General features: G+C 32.6%; 2 protein-coding genes across 3 annotated transcripts; one reads left to right on the top strand and one right to left on the bottom strand.

Annotated features, from left to right (window-relative positions):
* Positions 1–869: 869 nt before the first annotated feature.
* LOC112750204 (mitochondrial outer membrane protein porin of 36 kDa) lies at positions 870–3694 on the top strand. The gene is made up of 6 exons (XM_025798805.3): positions 870–1250; positions 1338–1405; positions 2010–2120; positions 2675–2761; positions 2868–3076; positions 3162–3694. The coding sequence occupies exons 1-6, from the start codon at positions 1202–1204 to the stop codon at positions 3466–3468; spliced, it is 831 nt and encodes a 276-aa protein (XP_025654590.1). The 5' UTR covers positions 870–1201; the 3' UTR covers positions 3469–3694.
* Positions 3695–4601: 907 nt separating this feature from the next.
* LOC112750206 (uncharacterized) lies at positions 4602–8078 on the bottom strand. Of its 2 annotated transcripts, XM_025798806.3 has the most exons (8): positions 7784–8078; positions 6751–6891; positions 6382–6461; positions 6179–6272; positions 5921–6075; positions 5678–5798; positions 5392–5583; positions 4602–5044 (listed from the first exon to the last, which is right to left on the bottom strand). In XM_025798806.3, the coding sequence occupies exons 2-8, from the start codon at positions 6847–6849 to the stop codon at positions 5009–5011; spliced, it is 777 nt and encodes a 258-aa protein (XP_025654591.1). In that variant the 5' UTR covers positions 6850–6891; positions 7784–8078; the 3' UTR covers positions 4602–5008. The 2 variants fall into 2 exon arrangements, with proteins under 2 accessions (XP_025654591.1, XP_072075170.1); XM_072219069.1 differs by lacking the exon at positions 7784–8078 and having other exon boundaries at positions 6751–7013.
* Between the last annotated feature and the right edge of the window lie 8173 nt (positions 8079–16251).

Genomic DNA, 16251 nt, shown 5'->3' on the forward strand with positions numbered 1-16251 from the left:
ATTAGAAATGAAGACGCGATAAAAATTATTTGTATCATGAGAATTCACTAAATTTTATGAAAATAAATTTATTCAATTTTTTTATTTGTATATTAAATTATATTTATATTGTATTATATTAAATTTTGTTAAATTGTGTTAAATTATGTTATACTTTTGTGTTCATTTTTTAAAAGTAATATACATAGATAATCACATCCGTCTTTTTTGTTGGAACAATTAGGCTCAATTTAGATAACAGCTTAATTAAGTTTTTTTTTTTAAAAAATAGCTTAAATAATAAATGACTATATTAAAAGTAACTTATAAATAAGTTATTTTGTATTTGAATTTTTAGTTTTAAAAGTATTTATTTTATAAAAATGTGGTAAAAAGTAGTAGTATTATGAAAGTCATTTTTTTTAACTTCTCTATAAGCTCCTAAATAGTTTCTTAGAAAGCCGCAATTTAATTTTAAAAATTGCACTAGACATTAATACTACTATTTTTTATAAGTCAAAAATTTAAAAAAGTTACTTTTAAAACTTTCCAAATAGCCCTTAAACATGTCATGACGAAAATAGAATAAAAAAAAATATTTTCTTAAATGAAAATGAGTAAAAGTATCCATTGCCATTTTTACTTACACATAACTACCTAATTAATTAATGAGCTTTTACTTTTTATTAATCTACTTCTTTTTATAAAAAAATATAAATATTTAAAAAAAATAATATTACATATTCAAATTCAAATCTTTTTAATAATTGAATCTAATTAAATTAATTTAATATAATAAAAATTAATTATAATTAATATTATTCTAAATTTTATTTCTTAATTTGATTGGATTTTATCCTTAAAAAGAAAGAAAGCATTACTATTTAAAAAAAGAGTGTTGAACATGAATCGCACGGGAAGAATATGCCAGTGTTCCCCTTACATTTTCCGTTCCTCGTGTCGTAAATCAACTTCTACTATGACAACATGCGATCCAATTCACGATCCAACGGTCAAAGTTAATCGTCTTAGTCTCACACAAACCCCACAAAATTAGGGAACTCTCTCCTTCACCCATCACCACTCGCGCCATTCCCACACTTAAACATTACCATCACCAGACACCTTCACATATTTTCGCTCTCTCTTGTTTTCTATTCTCTCTTCTTACAATTTTCTTTCTCGTGTTTTCTGCGGAGAAAATTTTTAAAGAAACAGAGTCATGGTGAAAGGTCCAGGATTCTACTCCGATATCGGCAAGAAGGCTAGAGGTTATTGATTTTTCTTTTTTTTTCATCTCATTTTATTATGCAATTCTTTTGTTTGTTTTCTAATTATGTGCATTTATCGCGATGCAGATCTTCTGTACAAGGATTACCAGAACGATCGCAAGTTTACTCTCACCACTTACACTACCAGTGGAGTGGTGAGTTTAGCTTTTTTTTTTTCCTTTATTTTAGCTAGGATATTTGATTTACGGTTGAATTTTCGTTGTGTTTTGGTTATAGAAATGCTATTACGTTAGATTGAGGCATTGTTTTAAATTTTCTTCAATTTCTATGTTTTAAGGTTTAATTGCTCGTTTACTGTAAAAAAAGTGGAGGAAAGTAACATATTCTGGAAAAAATCAGGATAGTGTCAAGAAAATGATTAGAGAAACTATTAGAAAAGACCTTGCATTTATGGTTGCCTTAAATTGATAGGGCTTAATGATGTTATAAGGCTTAATGATTGATCTATATCCTGATTTGGCATTGTAATTGTTGTGTTTGAAGCTATGATTACTCTCTGTTAAAACTTGGAATATATGTTTGTTGTTTGGATCTTCCTCGGTTTTAGTCTCTTGCCAATACGTGATAATTTTCAATACTAGCTAAGTATTTGTATTGATTCAAGAAGCTGCTTTTGGAATTTTCATATCACGAATAGTTGATACCTAGATTGTTATTATGAATTCAGGGTTAACTGATTAAGCCTAAGAGATGAGGTTTCTTCGTGTTCTGATAGTTTCAGTTGATTTCTATCTTCAGGAAATCACTTCAACTGGTCTCAAGAAGGGCAATGTATATTTGGCGGATGTTGCCACAAAGCTGAAGAACAAGAACATCACGACTGATGTCAAAGTGGACAGTAACTCAAATGTGAGTCGAATTATCTTGCTAGGATGATTATATTTATCAAACAAAATGATGCTCCATTTTCCATATATATATATATATATATATATATATATATATGTGTGTGTGTGTGTGTGTGTGTGTGTGTGTGTGTGTGTGCTGGATAACTTCTACAACAACTTACATATCCCTCAATTTTTTTGAGTATTCAAGTATTGGAATAATTGTATTTTGTTAGTTATTAAAGTAATATAATTTCTTTAAGAAATTTTGTCAATATGCTTCATTGGCTGTATTAATTTATTTCAACTCCTATGATTGGAACATATATCTGAATTATTTATTCTAATATGTTTAATTTGTTGTTTTTTTCTATTGCTTTAAATTCTAATTATGGTAGAAGCGATGTTTCATTGTTGCTTGTTTCTCTTATATGTGATATATAACTGATTTTTCTTACCCAATGTGGCATGTTGTATGTGGTGCCCATTTCCATTTAACAATCCTAGCATAGTCTCATGCAACAAAATTTTCTACGTTTGCAAGTGCTTATGGTATTGTTTTGGAATATTTTTCAGCTCTTTACTACCGTTACGGTGGATGAGCCTTCACCTGGACTCAAGACAATTTTTAGCTTTATTTTTCCGGATCAAAAATCTGGCAAGGTACTGAAAACTTTCCTATATGTCCTACTTTGTGAATGCTTACTAGTTATTTACCATATAGTTACAATAAATGAGGATTTTTATTCTCTCTTGGATATTTAAAAAGGTGGAACTCCAGTACCAGCATGAGCATGCTGGAATTAGCACTAGCCTTGGATTGACGGCAAAACCCATCGTTAACTTCTCTGGTGTTGTTGGAAATAATCTTGTCACTCTTGGGACAGATGTTTCATTTGATACTGCATCTGGCAACTTAACCAAGTATAATGCAGGGTTGAGCCTCACCCATTCTGACCTGATTGCATCTTTGAGTCTGTGAGTACCTATGCCTGCCAAATTTCATGATTATCTTTTATTTTTATTCCTCTTCTATTTTATGTTCTTTGGTTAATAAATGCAGGAATGATAAAGGAGACACTCTCATTGCCTCCTATCACCAGAATGTAAATATACTGACAAACACTGCTGTTGCTGCTGAGTTTTCTCATAGCTTTTCCAGCCATGAAAACAAACTCACTATCGGAACACAACATGCACTCGACCCCTTAACCTTGATCAAAGCTCGTGTCAACAACCATGGCAGGGCAACTGCTCACATCCAGCATGATTTGTCCATAAGAACCCGTTTCTCCATTACTGCTGAAGTCGACACTGGTGCCATTGACAAGAGTGCAAAGATTGGCCTTGCTTTGGCCCTGAAGCCTTAAAGTCAGTTATTTGTGAGTGAAATGCCATGCCCTAGTTAGCTGTAGGTTTTTCGCTTCAGATTCCAGTTGGAGCAACCTTTGGTAGGTTATTTTTTGAGCTACCTTTTGGAAGCCAAATAATTGGCACAAAAAAGTTATTTACATATCTAAGTTTCAACTATCCCCAAACATAATTAATTTAATTGATATATTGCTGAGTACAATTTCGAAGGTGATTGTTTTTTAATCCTACTTTGCCAATATTTATTTAAATTTTGATTCAGTTCATGTGTTATATAAATGATTTCATGTACAACACTTAACTATGGATTCCACCTCCTTCCTTCCTCCCATTTTTACATTGTTAACATGAAATTTTTAATGTTATTGTGAGTTTAAGAATTTGTAAGCTTTTTTAATGGCAAACTCGTCTTTCCAAGCAATGAGAATTTTTGCCATAGACTATTTTATTTGGATTTGATTAAATTATGATTCACATTAGAGTATTAATAAACTAATTGTTTGACATATAGAATGCTTGGAATTATAAGAAAAAAAAGTTGTCCACCACAATTTTCTTCTGTGCCTTTTAAGTCCAATTTAGGAGTTTAAAAAAAGAGGTCCTATTATCTGCCAGAACATGTTACAGTTTCTCAACCAAAAACACCTTAGATGATAGATGTCTAGCATAGCAAAAAATAAGAATATATATATATATATATATATATTCAGTAAAATCTAATACTTAAAAAAAACTATAATAAAGAAAATACACAATAATACTTATTTCCAATTGACAAAAATAATGTTTTCAACTCTCATGATATTGGTAAGGAGTATTAGAGGCAAATGGGTGAGATTTGGATGGAGACAAGAGCAAAAGTTGACACTAAAAGGGGGCATAAAGCCGTTTTTGCAGGTGGAGTGCAGTGGCTCATGGAAATTTAATTTAATAAGATTATAGGTGATATGTGTATGAGTTGCTTGTTTTATTTTGTATATAGGCAAATTTTATGTGTTTGTTGAGACTTTGTGGAGTATTTGTTGTGTTTGACAAAAACTTCTGATTTATAGTCTGTCCTTAATGGCAATGCCCAAGGAAATAAACTATGAATCAAAAGACATTATTTTGGGTCAAGTTAGTATGAACAATCTAAAGAAAAATTGTCTTTACTGTGTCTGTCACCAACACCAAAACATAACTAAGAATAATGCATAATTATTTTCAAATAGAAAGAGACCACATTATCCTAAACCCAAATAAGAATTTCACCCCTTCAAATCTTAACACATTTCATCTTCTTGGTTGACATTTCTCCTTATGTTGTAGCCTCAATTTCATTGTACCCGAAGTTGAGTGATTGACAGTGTTGTGATCCATCCACATCATTATATTGACTCATCAAGGCTTATATAGCAAAAAGTGAAAGAAACAAAGATTATTCATAAAACTCTATGTATAGAATTAATTTGATACTAATCCAAACATGTCTAAAATAGAAAGACCGCAGCTTAACACAAGAGAAGCGTTAAACATTTTGGAGATCTAAATTTTGACTTTTCATAAGCTCTGGGATATGCTGGCTGTCAATCCAGTCTGTAAGTCAATTATGTAAATCAAGTTAGATAAAAATACTAAACTTTGAAATTTATAAAATATTATATGACTGTTTTTAGATAATGCTCTGAGCATTGAGATAAAGAGACATAAATATAGAGATTGTGTAGATAGAAACCTGTTTGGTTATGTAAACAAGGATAAAAATACAATTTTTATGTAACAGACAAAAATAAAATCTTTTATTTTTCCATACATCCTAAAAGTTGAAATAAAAATATCTGATTATGTCTCTATGTCTTTACTTTATATTCTATCTCAGAACAGAATTCAAATGCAGCCCATGTGTATGTATGTGAAAGTTTATGCAGCAAATTAATTCAAACCTTAGTATCAAAAAATCCAGGATCCTTCTCTTTGAACTTAGTGATAATGGAATCATTAAAACAAATGTCAACAACATCGTATGCCGGTTCTTTCGAAGTGAAACAAATTTTCTTAACCTCAACCTTAAAAACGAATGATCTATCACATAACATATGTTGAAATTCTGAGAGTTGTGTTAAGTCAAAATCACCCTGTTTCAAAAAAAAGTGATACTAAATCAGTACTAGTAAGTTATCATATCATAACCAAACTTACACTAATATATTATTGTTTCATAAAACTTACATTTTCAGTAGATTTCAAAATCTCAGTGCAGGACTTATGGAGCAAAAGGCATCCAAGCTTTTCAAATATGACAAAGGTTGCACTCCCTGAGGAATCAATAACTTTCACCTTAATTCTATACCTGTTTTTATAATATATAATATATACAAATGAAATAATCAGCATAAATAAACCTCGTACCAAAACTATAATTTCAAGGAAAACAAATCAATATTTTGAAGAGTAAATGAAAAATATATTGACCTTGGAATAATATTCTCAACATGCTTTGAACACTTTTCACAATAGTATGACCCAAACTTCAGAACAACTTCAGTGCCACATCTACATTGAGCAACAAACCAATCAGGTCCACCAATCACTCCCATAATTGTACCATACACAGCATAATCACCATCCTAAAAGAAAAGTAACAAACAATAAAAAAGTGCATTACTATTTTAATTTGGACTTGAATGATGAACATGAAAAGAAAGTAAAAAATAATAAAAAATGACTAACCTCTTTACATTCCTTCAATTCTCCAATTGTCTTCCGAGGTGTAATCTCGAGAAAATCTTCCGCAAGTGAGTAATAGTGATCATGTTTTTGAGCACTATTTGATTTCAAAGATCATATAAAGAAAGCAAAATTTTAGATATTATGTAAAGGAATATAGCAATAGTATAGCATAACCATGAAGCTTTAAAAAAAAAAGGTTGAACCTCGTATTAACGTTGGAAAGGGGTTTCTGCCTAATCAGAAATCTATCAAAGTTTTGTTTATGCTTAACGGTGCTATCAACCTGTTGCAACAATTTGGCGCAACAAAAGGGAAATAGAAAATTTAGTTAGCAAAGACAATAAACTTCAAGACTAAAAGGATACAAATGATCATAGTGCCACATGATATGTACGTTGTACATATTTAGTTATTTTTGTTTTCCAAAACCACAAATAACATCTAACGTCATGTCTTATTTATCAAATTGGAAGTGAATGATTAAATAAAATGGCATATGTCGCTGCAACCAAACTCAAAATTTAATAAAAAAACACACCATTAATTAACTATAGAAACATGAATTTCTTAACCTTGTTGAAGGCTCGTGTGAACAACTTCGGTATGGAAATTCCTTTTGTCCATGACGTGTCTCCAAGAACACGTTTTGATGAGATCAACTTTTGAGGCATTGAAAAGCGTGCAGAGATTTGTTTTGCTTTCAGCCTTGAAACCTTAAAGATGGTTAATCAGTGAGGGTAGATTTTCACACTTCCACTAGATGTTGATTTATTTCTGCTTGATCTAGGGTTGAAATAAATTAGGGGGTGTTACGTATTTAGAATCTTTTCTGGTCACTGGAATCATTAAAAATAGTAATTAAGTAAGTTGAGTTGATGTAGTAATTAGTTCATTAATTTATTTAAATGTCGAAAATTTGAATTTTACTTTGTCTGTATAAATCCATTGGCGAGGAGTCCAGTTCCATAATAATTTACACAATCCATTTAATCTGAAAATGATTGCATTTTATTTAATAGATTGTTTATTTATTTTTCATATTTAAGAAATTTTTTTTTCACCTCATCAAAAAAAAAAAATAATTTCTACATTAAATAAAAAAAAAAGAAACTATAATTTGAAATACAAACTTTTTACATCAAATTTTTTTATTTTATGTCAATTTTTTTATTTTAATAACCATATTAGATATATTAATAAAAGTAACCAATTTGAGTTATTCGGATACCGTAGACAATAAAAAAAAGTTATTAAATCAGTCACTTTTATTTAAAATATATATTAAAATATAAAATACACATTAAAAATTAATTTGATTACTACATAATATTTTTATTATTTTAATGTTTAGACAAATCCACAATCATGACAATTCAAACGAATTGCGAGGTAAAAGAAGCGAAATAGTGAATTGAAGTATTCAACTTTAAGTCGAGTATATTACTGTAAGGCAAGAGTGATAAGGTAGCAATTAAGGAGTGAAGTGATTTGAGGGATATTGATTTTAGTTTTTAGAGATTTAGTCTCGCAGTATCAACTAATTCTATTACTTTAATATTCATTTTATCTCAATTTGAAATCAATTATTAGAGATATAATCAGTACCTTAGCTTTACCTACGAAATATGAATAGAAGTGATGAGATGCGTTGGTTGGAGATGGGCATCACTAATTTGTGCAGCAATATCTCTTACAGCATAATTAGATTTTGATGATGCATCAAATTCTTTCCTTGTGTCGAAGTTTTGGGTTACAAGAACCATGTCCATGGAACGTTTGATCTGTTTCGGCTTTCTTGTTAGCAGCCACCACCCACAATCTTAATCTTGCAGCTGTTTGTGATGGTTGAAAGGAAAGAATTTTTTTTTTAAAAATATTTAGTACGAAACTCTTGATCCAAAAAGGGATATTACAAATTTAACAAAATACATCTATTTTATAACAGAGAATAGATCTTTTTAATTATTGAAAAAATTTAAAGGAATAAAGTGTAATTTTTAATTTTTTATTATTCTTTTTTTATATTTTTTATCTCATTTATAAAATTAATAATAAAAAATTATATTTTATTTTCTTAATTATTAAAAAAAATTGAAAAAAATAGGACATAACACTCGTTCCTTTTCTAAACATACATGAATCATCTACATAAATCTTCAGCTGAAAGGATCACGTCACAATTGGCAAACATAATTCAATATAACCATGATACGGAAAGGTTGTTGCTATACCTTTTATAGCTAATGCCACACATTATATTATTATTGGTTTTAAAATATCACACATTAATATTTTAAGTTGATCACTTTGTGTATTGTCACTCTATTTGATTTTGTCTTATTTACTCTATTTAGTAATGATTTGTTTCTTCTAATTCTCTTTTCACTAGTGCCGCTGTTCAAGTCCATCTTTAATTCTTCTTCTTAATTATTTTATATCAACTGCCTTTTAATTTATAGAAAATTATCTGATGCTGCAAAAGGCAGCATGTGATAATGTCTGTGCGGGGTATAGTGGGAGCACAACACGTGTATAGAAACCTGTGGCACAAGAACAGGGTTTATGTGCTTACTGTAAGGAGTGGCAAGTTTTCTGTTTCGCGTTTTCGATAGCGGAAGCATAGTTAGGCATAATTACATTGTTATGTAAAGTGGGTATTTGGGCCACCAAAAGGGATTTGGTGTCAGGCCCAATTATGTTTTGGGTGTAACGTTTATTTGTTAGTCCTTAAACTTTGGTAAGTTTGCAGAGAAAAGCAAAACAGACTTTCATAAGTTGGCCTTATTGAAGAATAAGAAAAGCTGAATAATTCATTGTTTATTTTTGTTTATTTTTTTGCAATGGTTTATTTGTAAAAAAAAATTGTATTGCAAGATCAAGCTGCAATCATTGGAGATTGAGTTTGGATCCTCTAAATTTTAGATTTTTACTTTAGAGGATAAAGTGAGATCTCTCACCATTGAATGTTTTTTCTCTCATGTATTCTCTTGGTCCCACCTATAAAATAAATAGTGATAGATCATACTTTATCCTTTAAAGTTAAATTCAAAATTTTGAGGATCCACTGAAATTTGGTATGAAATAAAAAAGATATGATGACAAAAAGAGTAGGAGAAAAAACCTATATAATATATATTTCGAACTTATGAAGGATGGTGAATTATAGCCTGCACCGGCCCAATTGAAGAGAAGAATGCACCTTGTCCTTTCTGCATTGCTGTCCAGTTTGAGGGAGTGCCATGCGTAGATGAGGTACGGTGAGGTGGCATGTGGCAGGTGCAATGTTCACCGGTGAAGGGGGAGTGGTTAATGGGTGAAATTTTAATTTGGCCCCCATTGGTGGCTGGTTTGTAAATGTCAAAAATTCATGGGGTGGGGCTGAAACTGATTTTTTGTTGGGATGGGCAGCACTTTTTTGGTCCAGTTTGGGGCCTATGGTGTGATAAAATTTGTGGGCTTAATTTTGTTTATTCAGAAACACAATAAATTACAAGGGAATGGAAAAAAATTTCCAAGGAGGAATTCAACTTCATTAAATTGTTGAAACATTAATAATCATGTCTGGAAAAAAATGTAAAACCAAGAACCTAATTTCGAATGGAGAATAAATGTTTATATATAGGCGCATGGAGTTAATATTCGAACACTTCAGTCTGAAGGATAGGAGAGATGGAGGAGAATATGCAACGCTTCTTGTTCATTGCCGTTACGAAGGGGCACAAGCCCGATATATACATGAGTTGGGAGGAGGTGAACCAGCAAGTTGTGGGTTTTATGTTTTCTGAGTTTCACGAATTCAATAGCTTTGAACACGCATGCTCGTGCTTCAAAGCGAGGATGTCGTCCATTTGTACTGAGAAATGTGGTAGTGGTGAAACTGGTGGAGTCAGGCTGGATGGAGGTGGCGGCAAGAAATTGGCTGTCTCCGGTAGAGGCTATCCTTGCCGGCCAATTATTTCATGTATGACTTGTGAAACGGCGTTCGGTTTTCAATAATTAGTGTATTTATGAAGCTATGCTTTGCAGTGATGGAATGTGATTTTATTCGATTTGGAGTTATGTTAGTGCTGTTTATTCTGGTCATTTTATGTTCGGTTATTAATCTTTTTAGGTTTGGAAATTTATTTATTTATGCAATTTTTGTTGTTCTATGACTGTGCAAAAGGGCTTCTTGTAATTTCGGCCGAGGAGCTTAACACGGATTTCACAGTTGTGAGCGGCATGGAGGAGTGGTTGCTGAAAGTTTGCCTGGAGGCAGAGATCCCTTGCCCCTATTTCTTCAAGGTGGAACGATTTGTCGGAGAGCAAGGGCCGTTCTTTGGCTTCACGGTTGTTATTCCTGGGCATCCATTTGAGATAGAGCTATTTGTCACTGGTCGTTTCTCGATGGTTGAAAAAGCTGCAAGAGAAGATGCTGCTTATGAGATGCTATGCATGTTGCTTGATGTAACTAGAAAAGAGATTCGGGATTATAACTATCAAAAGGTGAAGCTTCTTGGCGACTCAAATAGCGCGCTTCGGGCCAGGGTAGGTCAACTGGAAGAATCTTACGAGAAGATGAAGGCCAGTTACGATTCCCTTGTAAGACGCCATGTGGAAGGAGAAAGAGTTTGATGTGTGTGTACTGAATGTGTCGTTGGTGTTTGGTTATGTTGTAATTGTTCAATTATTGTTGTGTGTCCTTTACTTTGGTGATTAAGGCGCAAAGTAGTATGTAATGTGTTTTAGTTTGTTGTTGAATGGCAAGGTTTAGTAGATAATGTCCAAAAATTTGTGATAATTAGTGATGATGTTATGATTAACGGCATTACTTTATAATACAATGAAGTACGATTTGTGTTGAATCCCGTTTGTGTTACCCTGAAATTTTATTGTCGTTATTGTGCAGTGGTTGTTTTAAATGTTGGCAAAGATATCCCTCCATGAGAAGAAGATTACGCTTACTTTGGTTTTGTCTTTTTCTGTGGACTGGCTTGGATTGTACAGCTGTACCTGTGGTTACACAACGTACAGAGGAAAATTTGTTGTGGAGTTGCTTTTGAAACGCATGTTCTGTATGTGGTCAGGTGTCGTAAATAGAGGATGAAGATAAATGGATTAACGGGTTAAAGTACAAAAATGACGTTCGAATAATTATACTTTGCTGAGTTAATGACAGTTAGGCTGGAATAACAACCTGATATAATGCGTAAAGTGAATATTAGATTAATTAATACAATAGAATATATGTTAAAAAGTAAACAAATGAAGACAGTGAAAAGTAAGCCTACTTCAATGCAGGTAACATATGATGCTAGGTGGTGGTTTAAGGTTAAGAGGAGCCTACTTCCTAACCAGAGCTAAGTAAAGGACCAAGATGGTAACGAAGATAAATAGAATACACGGGTAGGGAATTGTTACCGCTGCATTTCGTTGGATCGGTTGTTTTGACGGATAATTGGGTGGTTGTCTCCATGTTCTTTCGGACGATGACCCTGTATGCCTTCCTCCAAGGGGAGTATTTGGTCAACAATCGGTGATGGGTTCTGCTGAATGGTTGGTGGTTGATTTTGATGCAGTAGAGGACCATTGTGGGTGAGCTGATTGATAAACCCCCTATTTTATGATTCATCTTGTGCTCAATTGAGTGTTTATCAATTCTTCACCCACTTATTCATAAGATTTGTATGGTTTTACAATTCCTTCCTTATTTTATGATATATGTGAAAACATATTTCCTATGCCTTAAAAATAATTATTTTAATTATCCTTTATTACCATTCGATGCCATGATCTGTGTGTCAAGTATTTTCAGGTTTCATAGGGCAGGAATGGCTTAGAGGACAAAAAGGAAACACACAAAAATGGAAGGAACGCACAAAATAGAGTTTTGAAGAAAATGGTAGCGACGCGCACGCATGGACGACGCGAACGCATGCCTAGGCGCAGAGCACAAACGACGTGAACGCGTGACTGACGCGTACGTGTGACAAGGGAAAACTCCAAATGACGCGAACGCGTGACCCACGCGCACGCGTGACGGACGCCACATGCAGAAAATTGCAGAAGTCGCCCCCCAGCGATTTCTGGACCATTTTTCAGCCCAAATCCAAGCCCAGAAACACAGAATAGAAGCCAGAGAATGGGAGAATAAAAAAAGGAGAATCGATAGAACTTTCATAATTCACAATTTTAGGTTTTAGATGTAGTTTTAGAGAGAGAGAGAGGTTCTCTCCTCTCTCTTAGGTTTTAGGATTAGGATTTCTCTTAGTTTATGGTTATTTCTCTAATTCCAGGTTCAATATTCCTTTAATCTATGTTTCTCTTTTACTTTTAGTTACTCTAATGCTTTTACTTGTTAATTACTTATGTTGCCAAATTGGCTTATGAATCTTTCCATGTTAGATTTGAATATTCTATTTAATATAATTTGAGGTATTTTAGATTTATGATTGTTTTATTCTATTTATGATGCTTTCAATTTAATTTAGATTTTTCTCCTTTTGGTTTTGATTAAGTAATTGGTGACACTTGAGTTGTCAAACTCAGCAGTTGATTGAAAATTGGAAATTGCTGATTGATTTGGATCCCTCTAAAGCTAGTCTTTCCACAGGAGTTGACTATGACTTGAGGAATCACGTTAATTGGTCCACTTGACTTTCCTTTATTTAGTAAGTGTTAACTAAGTGGGAGCAATAACAATTCTCATCACACCTGATAAGGATAACTAGGATGGGATTTCCAGTTCTTATAGCTCGCCAAGAGTTTTCTTTATAATTTATTTATTTTATTTTTCTTGCCATTTAAATTACTTGTTCCTTATTTCAAAAAAAAAAAAAACCAACAATACTTTTCCATAACCAATAATAAATCATACTTCCCTGTAATTCTTTGAGAAGACGACTCGAGGTTTAAATACTTCGGTTATAAATTTTATTGGATTTTTTTACTTGTGACAACCAAAGTTTTTGTACGAAAGGATTCTCTGTTGGTTTAGAAACTATACTTACAACGTGATTATTTTTATAAAAATTATTTACTGAAAGAAAACCAGTTAGTCACGGATTCTGTAATCGTCCGGCATAGAGGCATTTTTTGAATGCCATACGAGCTTCATCGAAGGTGTCGTAAGACTTATGGAGATTGCCGCTAAATTCGTTAACTTGGCTATGACAGGCCAGCTAGGAATTATAGATGCTAGGGACCCTCTAACACGGGATCGTTGGCATTTCTGCCGTCGGCGGGGGGTTGACCAGATGATTCCTTCACTTCTCGGTTTGTACTCAGGGACGGGAAAGGAGAAAAAGGCTGGAGCTTGCTGAAAACTTAAATAGGATTTGGGTTAGGGTTTCATTTTAAATATGGAGTATTTTTGTCATTTTAAATATTTTAGTCTCTACTTTTATTTCAAACCAAACTGGATACTAGGACATAACTCAGTGTTGTAAACTTTTACACCAAACACAATACTGGAACTTATTTCGGTCTCTGTCTCCTAGTTTCTGTCTCTCAGTCTCAGTCTCTCTTCCAAATGCTACCTAATATATCACTTTATTCACTCACTTTACATTTACAATAGTCCCTTATTTTTGGACTTTTAAAGGTTCTTAAAGTTTAACACTAAGGGCCCATTTGGGAAGCTCCAAAAGTAACTTTTTTGAACTTTTGACTTATGAAAAGTAGTAGTATTAATGTCTAGTACAATTTTCAAAATCAAATTACAGCTTTCTAAGAAGCTATTTAGGAGCTTATAGAGAAGTTAAAAAAAATGACTTCTCTCATAATAAAAAGTTTTTTTTATCACATTTCTTTTAAAATAAACACTTTTAGAACTAAAAATCTAAACACAGAATAACTTATTTATAAGCTACTTTTAATATAGACATTTATTGGTTAAGCTATTTACCCAAACTGAGCCTAAATATTAATAGAAATTCGATTAACATTACGTATTTTTAGAAATAGAATATCCTATTTTAAAATTAAATAGCAGTTTAATTTTATTTACCAATTAGAATTATAAATGGTTCATAAACTGTGAATATTTTGCAGTATAAAAAATATATTTTATTCTTTTCTATTTAATTGTATAATGAGAGATGTAGTTAATTTTTTACAAAAATGTGAATATTCTCTAAAAGTAAAATATCTAAATTACTACCCCAAAAAATGAAAAATCCAACTTGCCATTATCCACTACAAAAAAACGTTGAGTACCGTTAGATTTACCGTCGAATTTAGCAACATCGATTATCGTCAGATTTAGCGTTGGTTTTTGTGTCGGATACAAGGTAACTCGGGTTTCCCAAAATGTTTACCATCAGATTTTATATTCTGACTCTAAAACTGATGATTAGTGGTGCGAAATATGATTTCGTTGGCACCAACTTTACTAGCAATTTTACCGTCGAATTTCGCCGACGCTAAATCGCTTGAGTAAAATGTTGTGTTTGGCCAATTTACCGTTGGAGGATTCCAACGGTAAAGTTAGTTTAAAATTCAAACGCGAACCCATCCTCCCTCTCTTGTCCGAAATCTCTCTCTCTCTCTCTCTCTCTCTCTCTCTCTCTCTCTCTCTCTCTCTCTCGTGTTCTTTCGTCGAAAGAGGTGCTGCCGGCGTTACTGCCACTTGCCGGAGCCTCTGGTGTCCCCGCCGTTGGACGTTCATGCCACTGGAGCTGTCGGTCATTGCTAGAAAGGTTGGGAATGCCACTGCTGTTCTTCGTGGCCACTACGGTCGGGAACGCCGTCACTATTGGTACCACCATGCCTCCAGCATCCTACAACCACCATCAAAGGTAATTTTGGTGTAGTTTTTTAATTTTATTAAGATTTTTATGTGAGTTTAGGGTTTTTATTAAATAGTTTATGAAATTACTGATTAATGTGTAATAAAATTTGTGATTAGGATTTGGTATAATTTTTGTACTATTTTTCAGATTTTATTGTGACTTTAGGATTTTGTTAGGTAGTTTACTAAATTATTGATTAAATTATGGTAATGGAGTTAGTGGTTAGGTTTTGGTTTGGGATTTTTAGTTTTTTCGGATTTTGTTGTGAGTCTAAGGCTTTGTTATTTATTTTATTATCAAATTGTTGATTAAAATAGGGTAATGAAATTTGTGATTAGGATTAATGATGTTAATTTAACGTAAATAAAAATTATAATTAAGTTAAAGTAGGTTAAGTAGGGTGAGATTAAAAGTGTTCGACATTGTTGGATGACTTTATGTAGGTTGTTGAATTACTTGGTTTCACGTTGTGAGTTTAATAAGTTTTCTTTTATTAGGACGGTGTTATTTTTTGAGATTAATTGGATTTCGCTTGTTCCGTATTCAGTGCATCCGTATTTTAGATAGGTTTTCTATCTCTAACTATAATCAATTGTTTAAGTTTTATGTTGAACTTACTTTTCCTAGGATAGAATTTTAGGACGGAAGTAGGAGAATGTCGTGTAGAAGCGCCTTCTCGAAACCCTTGTTTGTTGAAAAATTGTGGAGTTATAAGGGTTGCATACTAGAAGGTTAGGATTTGATATGTTATTGAATTTGTATTTATTCTAATTTATTCTTGCAGCTGTTTTTACTGTGAAAATTTCTATATTTATGATGGATATCTTTGAATCAAGGGAAAGTTCTGCCAAAATTTTGTGTAATTTGTTTTAAAACTTGTTCAGTTTGTAGAAAATGATAATTGTATTTGGCGGAAGATTCTAATTATAGGGTGCTCTATCGGATTTTGTAAAAAATTTATTAATTTTTCTTGTTCGTTGAATTCTAGGGTGTGTGTTTCAATATGATTCCAAGTCATCAGCTATGGATGTATGGTAGGGATAACGGTGGACCGAGGGGGATTAAATCCTGAATTCTTTGAGGAGGTTGACACGTTTGTTGCACATGTGTTCAGCATGAAACTGTTTAGGTCCGAAGGGGTATCAAGTGTCTATGTGAAAAGTGTCCGCTCACTAAGTGGTTAATACCTACGGATATAACACTTTACCTTTACCATAATGAGTTTAAGAATGAATATTGGATGTGAATAGAGCACAGAGAAGTGGACGAACAGGGAATTAACAGGTTTGCCCCGAATTTGAA

This window comes from Arachis hypogaea, chromosome 15 (genome assembly GCF_003086295.3).
Source record: "Arachis hypogaea cultivar Tifrunner chromosome 15, arahy.Tifrunner.gnm2.J5K5, whole genome shotgun sequence".
Taxonomy (NCBI): domain Eukaryota; kingdom Viridiplantae; phylum Streptophyta; class Magnoliopsida; order Fabales; family Fabaceae; genus Arachis; species Arachis hypogaea.

Excerpts from the sequence above, each read along its gene's own strand:
- LOC112750204 (XM_025798805.3), top strand. The coding sequence starts at position 1,202 with ATGGTGAAAGGTCCAGGATTCTACTCCGATATCGGCAAGAAGGCTAGA. Across the intron at positions 1,406-2,009 it reads CTTACACTACCAGTGGAGTG|GAAATCACTTCAACTGGTCT; the intron begins GTGAGTTTAGCT and ends TTCTATCTTCAG. Across the intron at positions 2,762-2,867 it reads CGGATCAAAAATCTGGCAAG|GTGGAACTCCAGTACCAGCA; the intron begins GTACTGAAAACT and ends ATATTTAAAAAG.
- LOC112750206 (XM_025798806.3), bottom strand. The coding sequence starts at position 6,849 with ATGCCTCAAAAGTTGATCTCATCAAAACGTGTTCTTGGAGACACGTCA. Across the intron at positions 6,273-6,381 it reads CTTTCCAACGTTAATACGAG|TGCTCAAAAACATGATCACT; the intron begins GTTCAACCTTTT and ends GAAATCAAATAG. Across the intron at positions 6,076-6,178 it reads AATTGAAGGAATGTAAAGAG|GATGGTGATTATGCTGTGTA; the intron begins GTTAGTCATTTT and ends CTTTTCTTTTAG.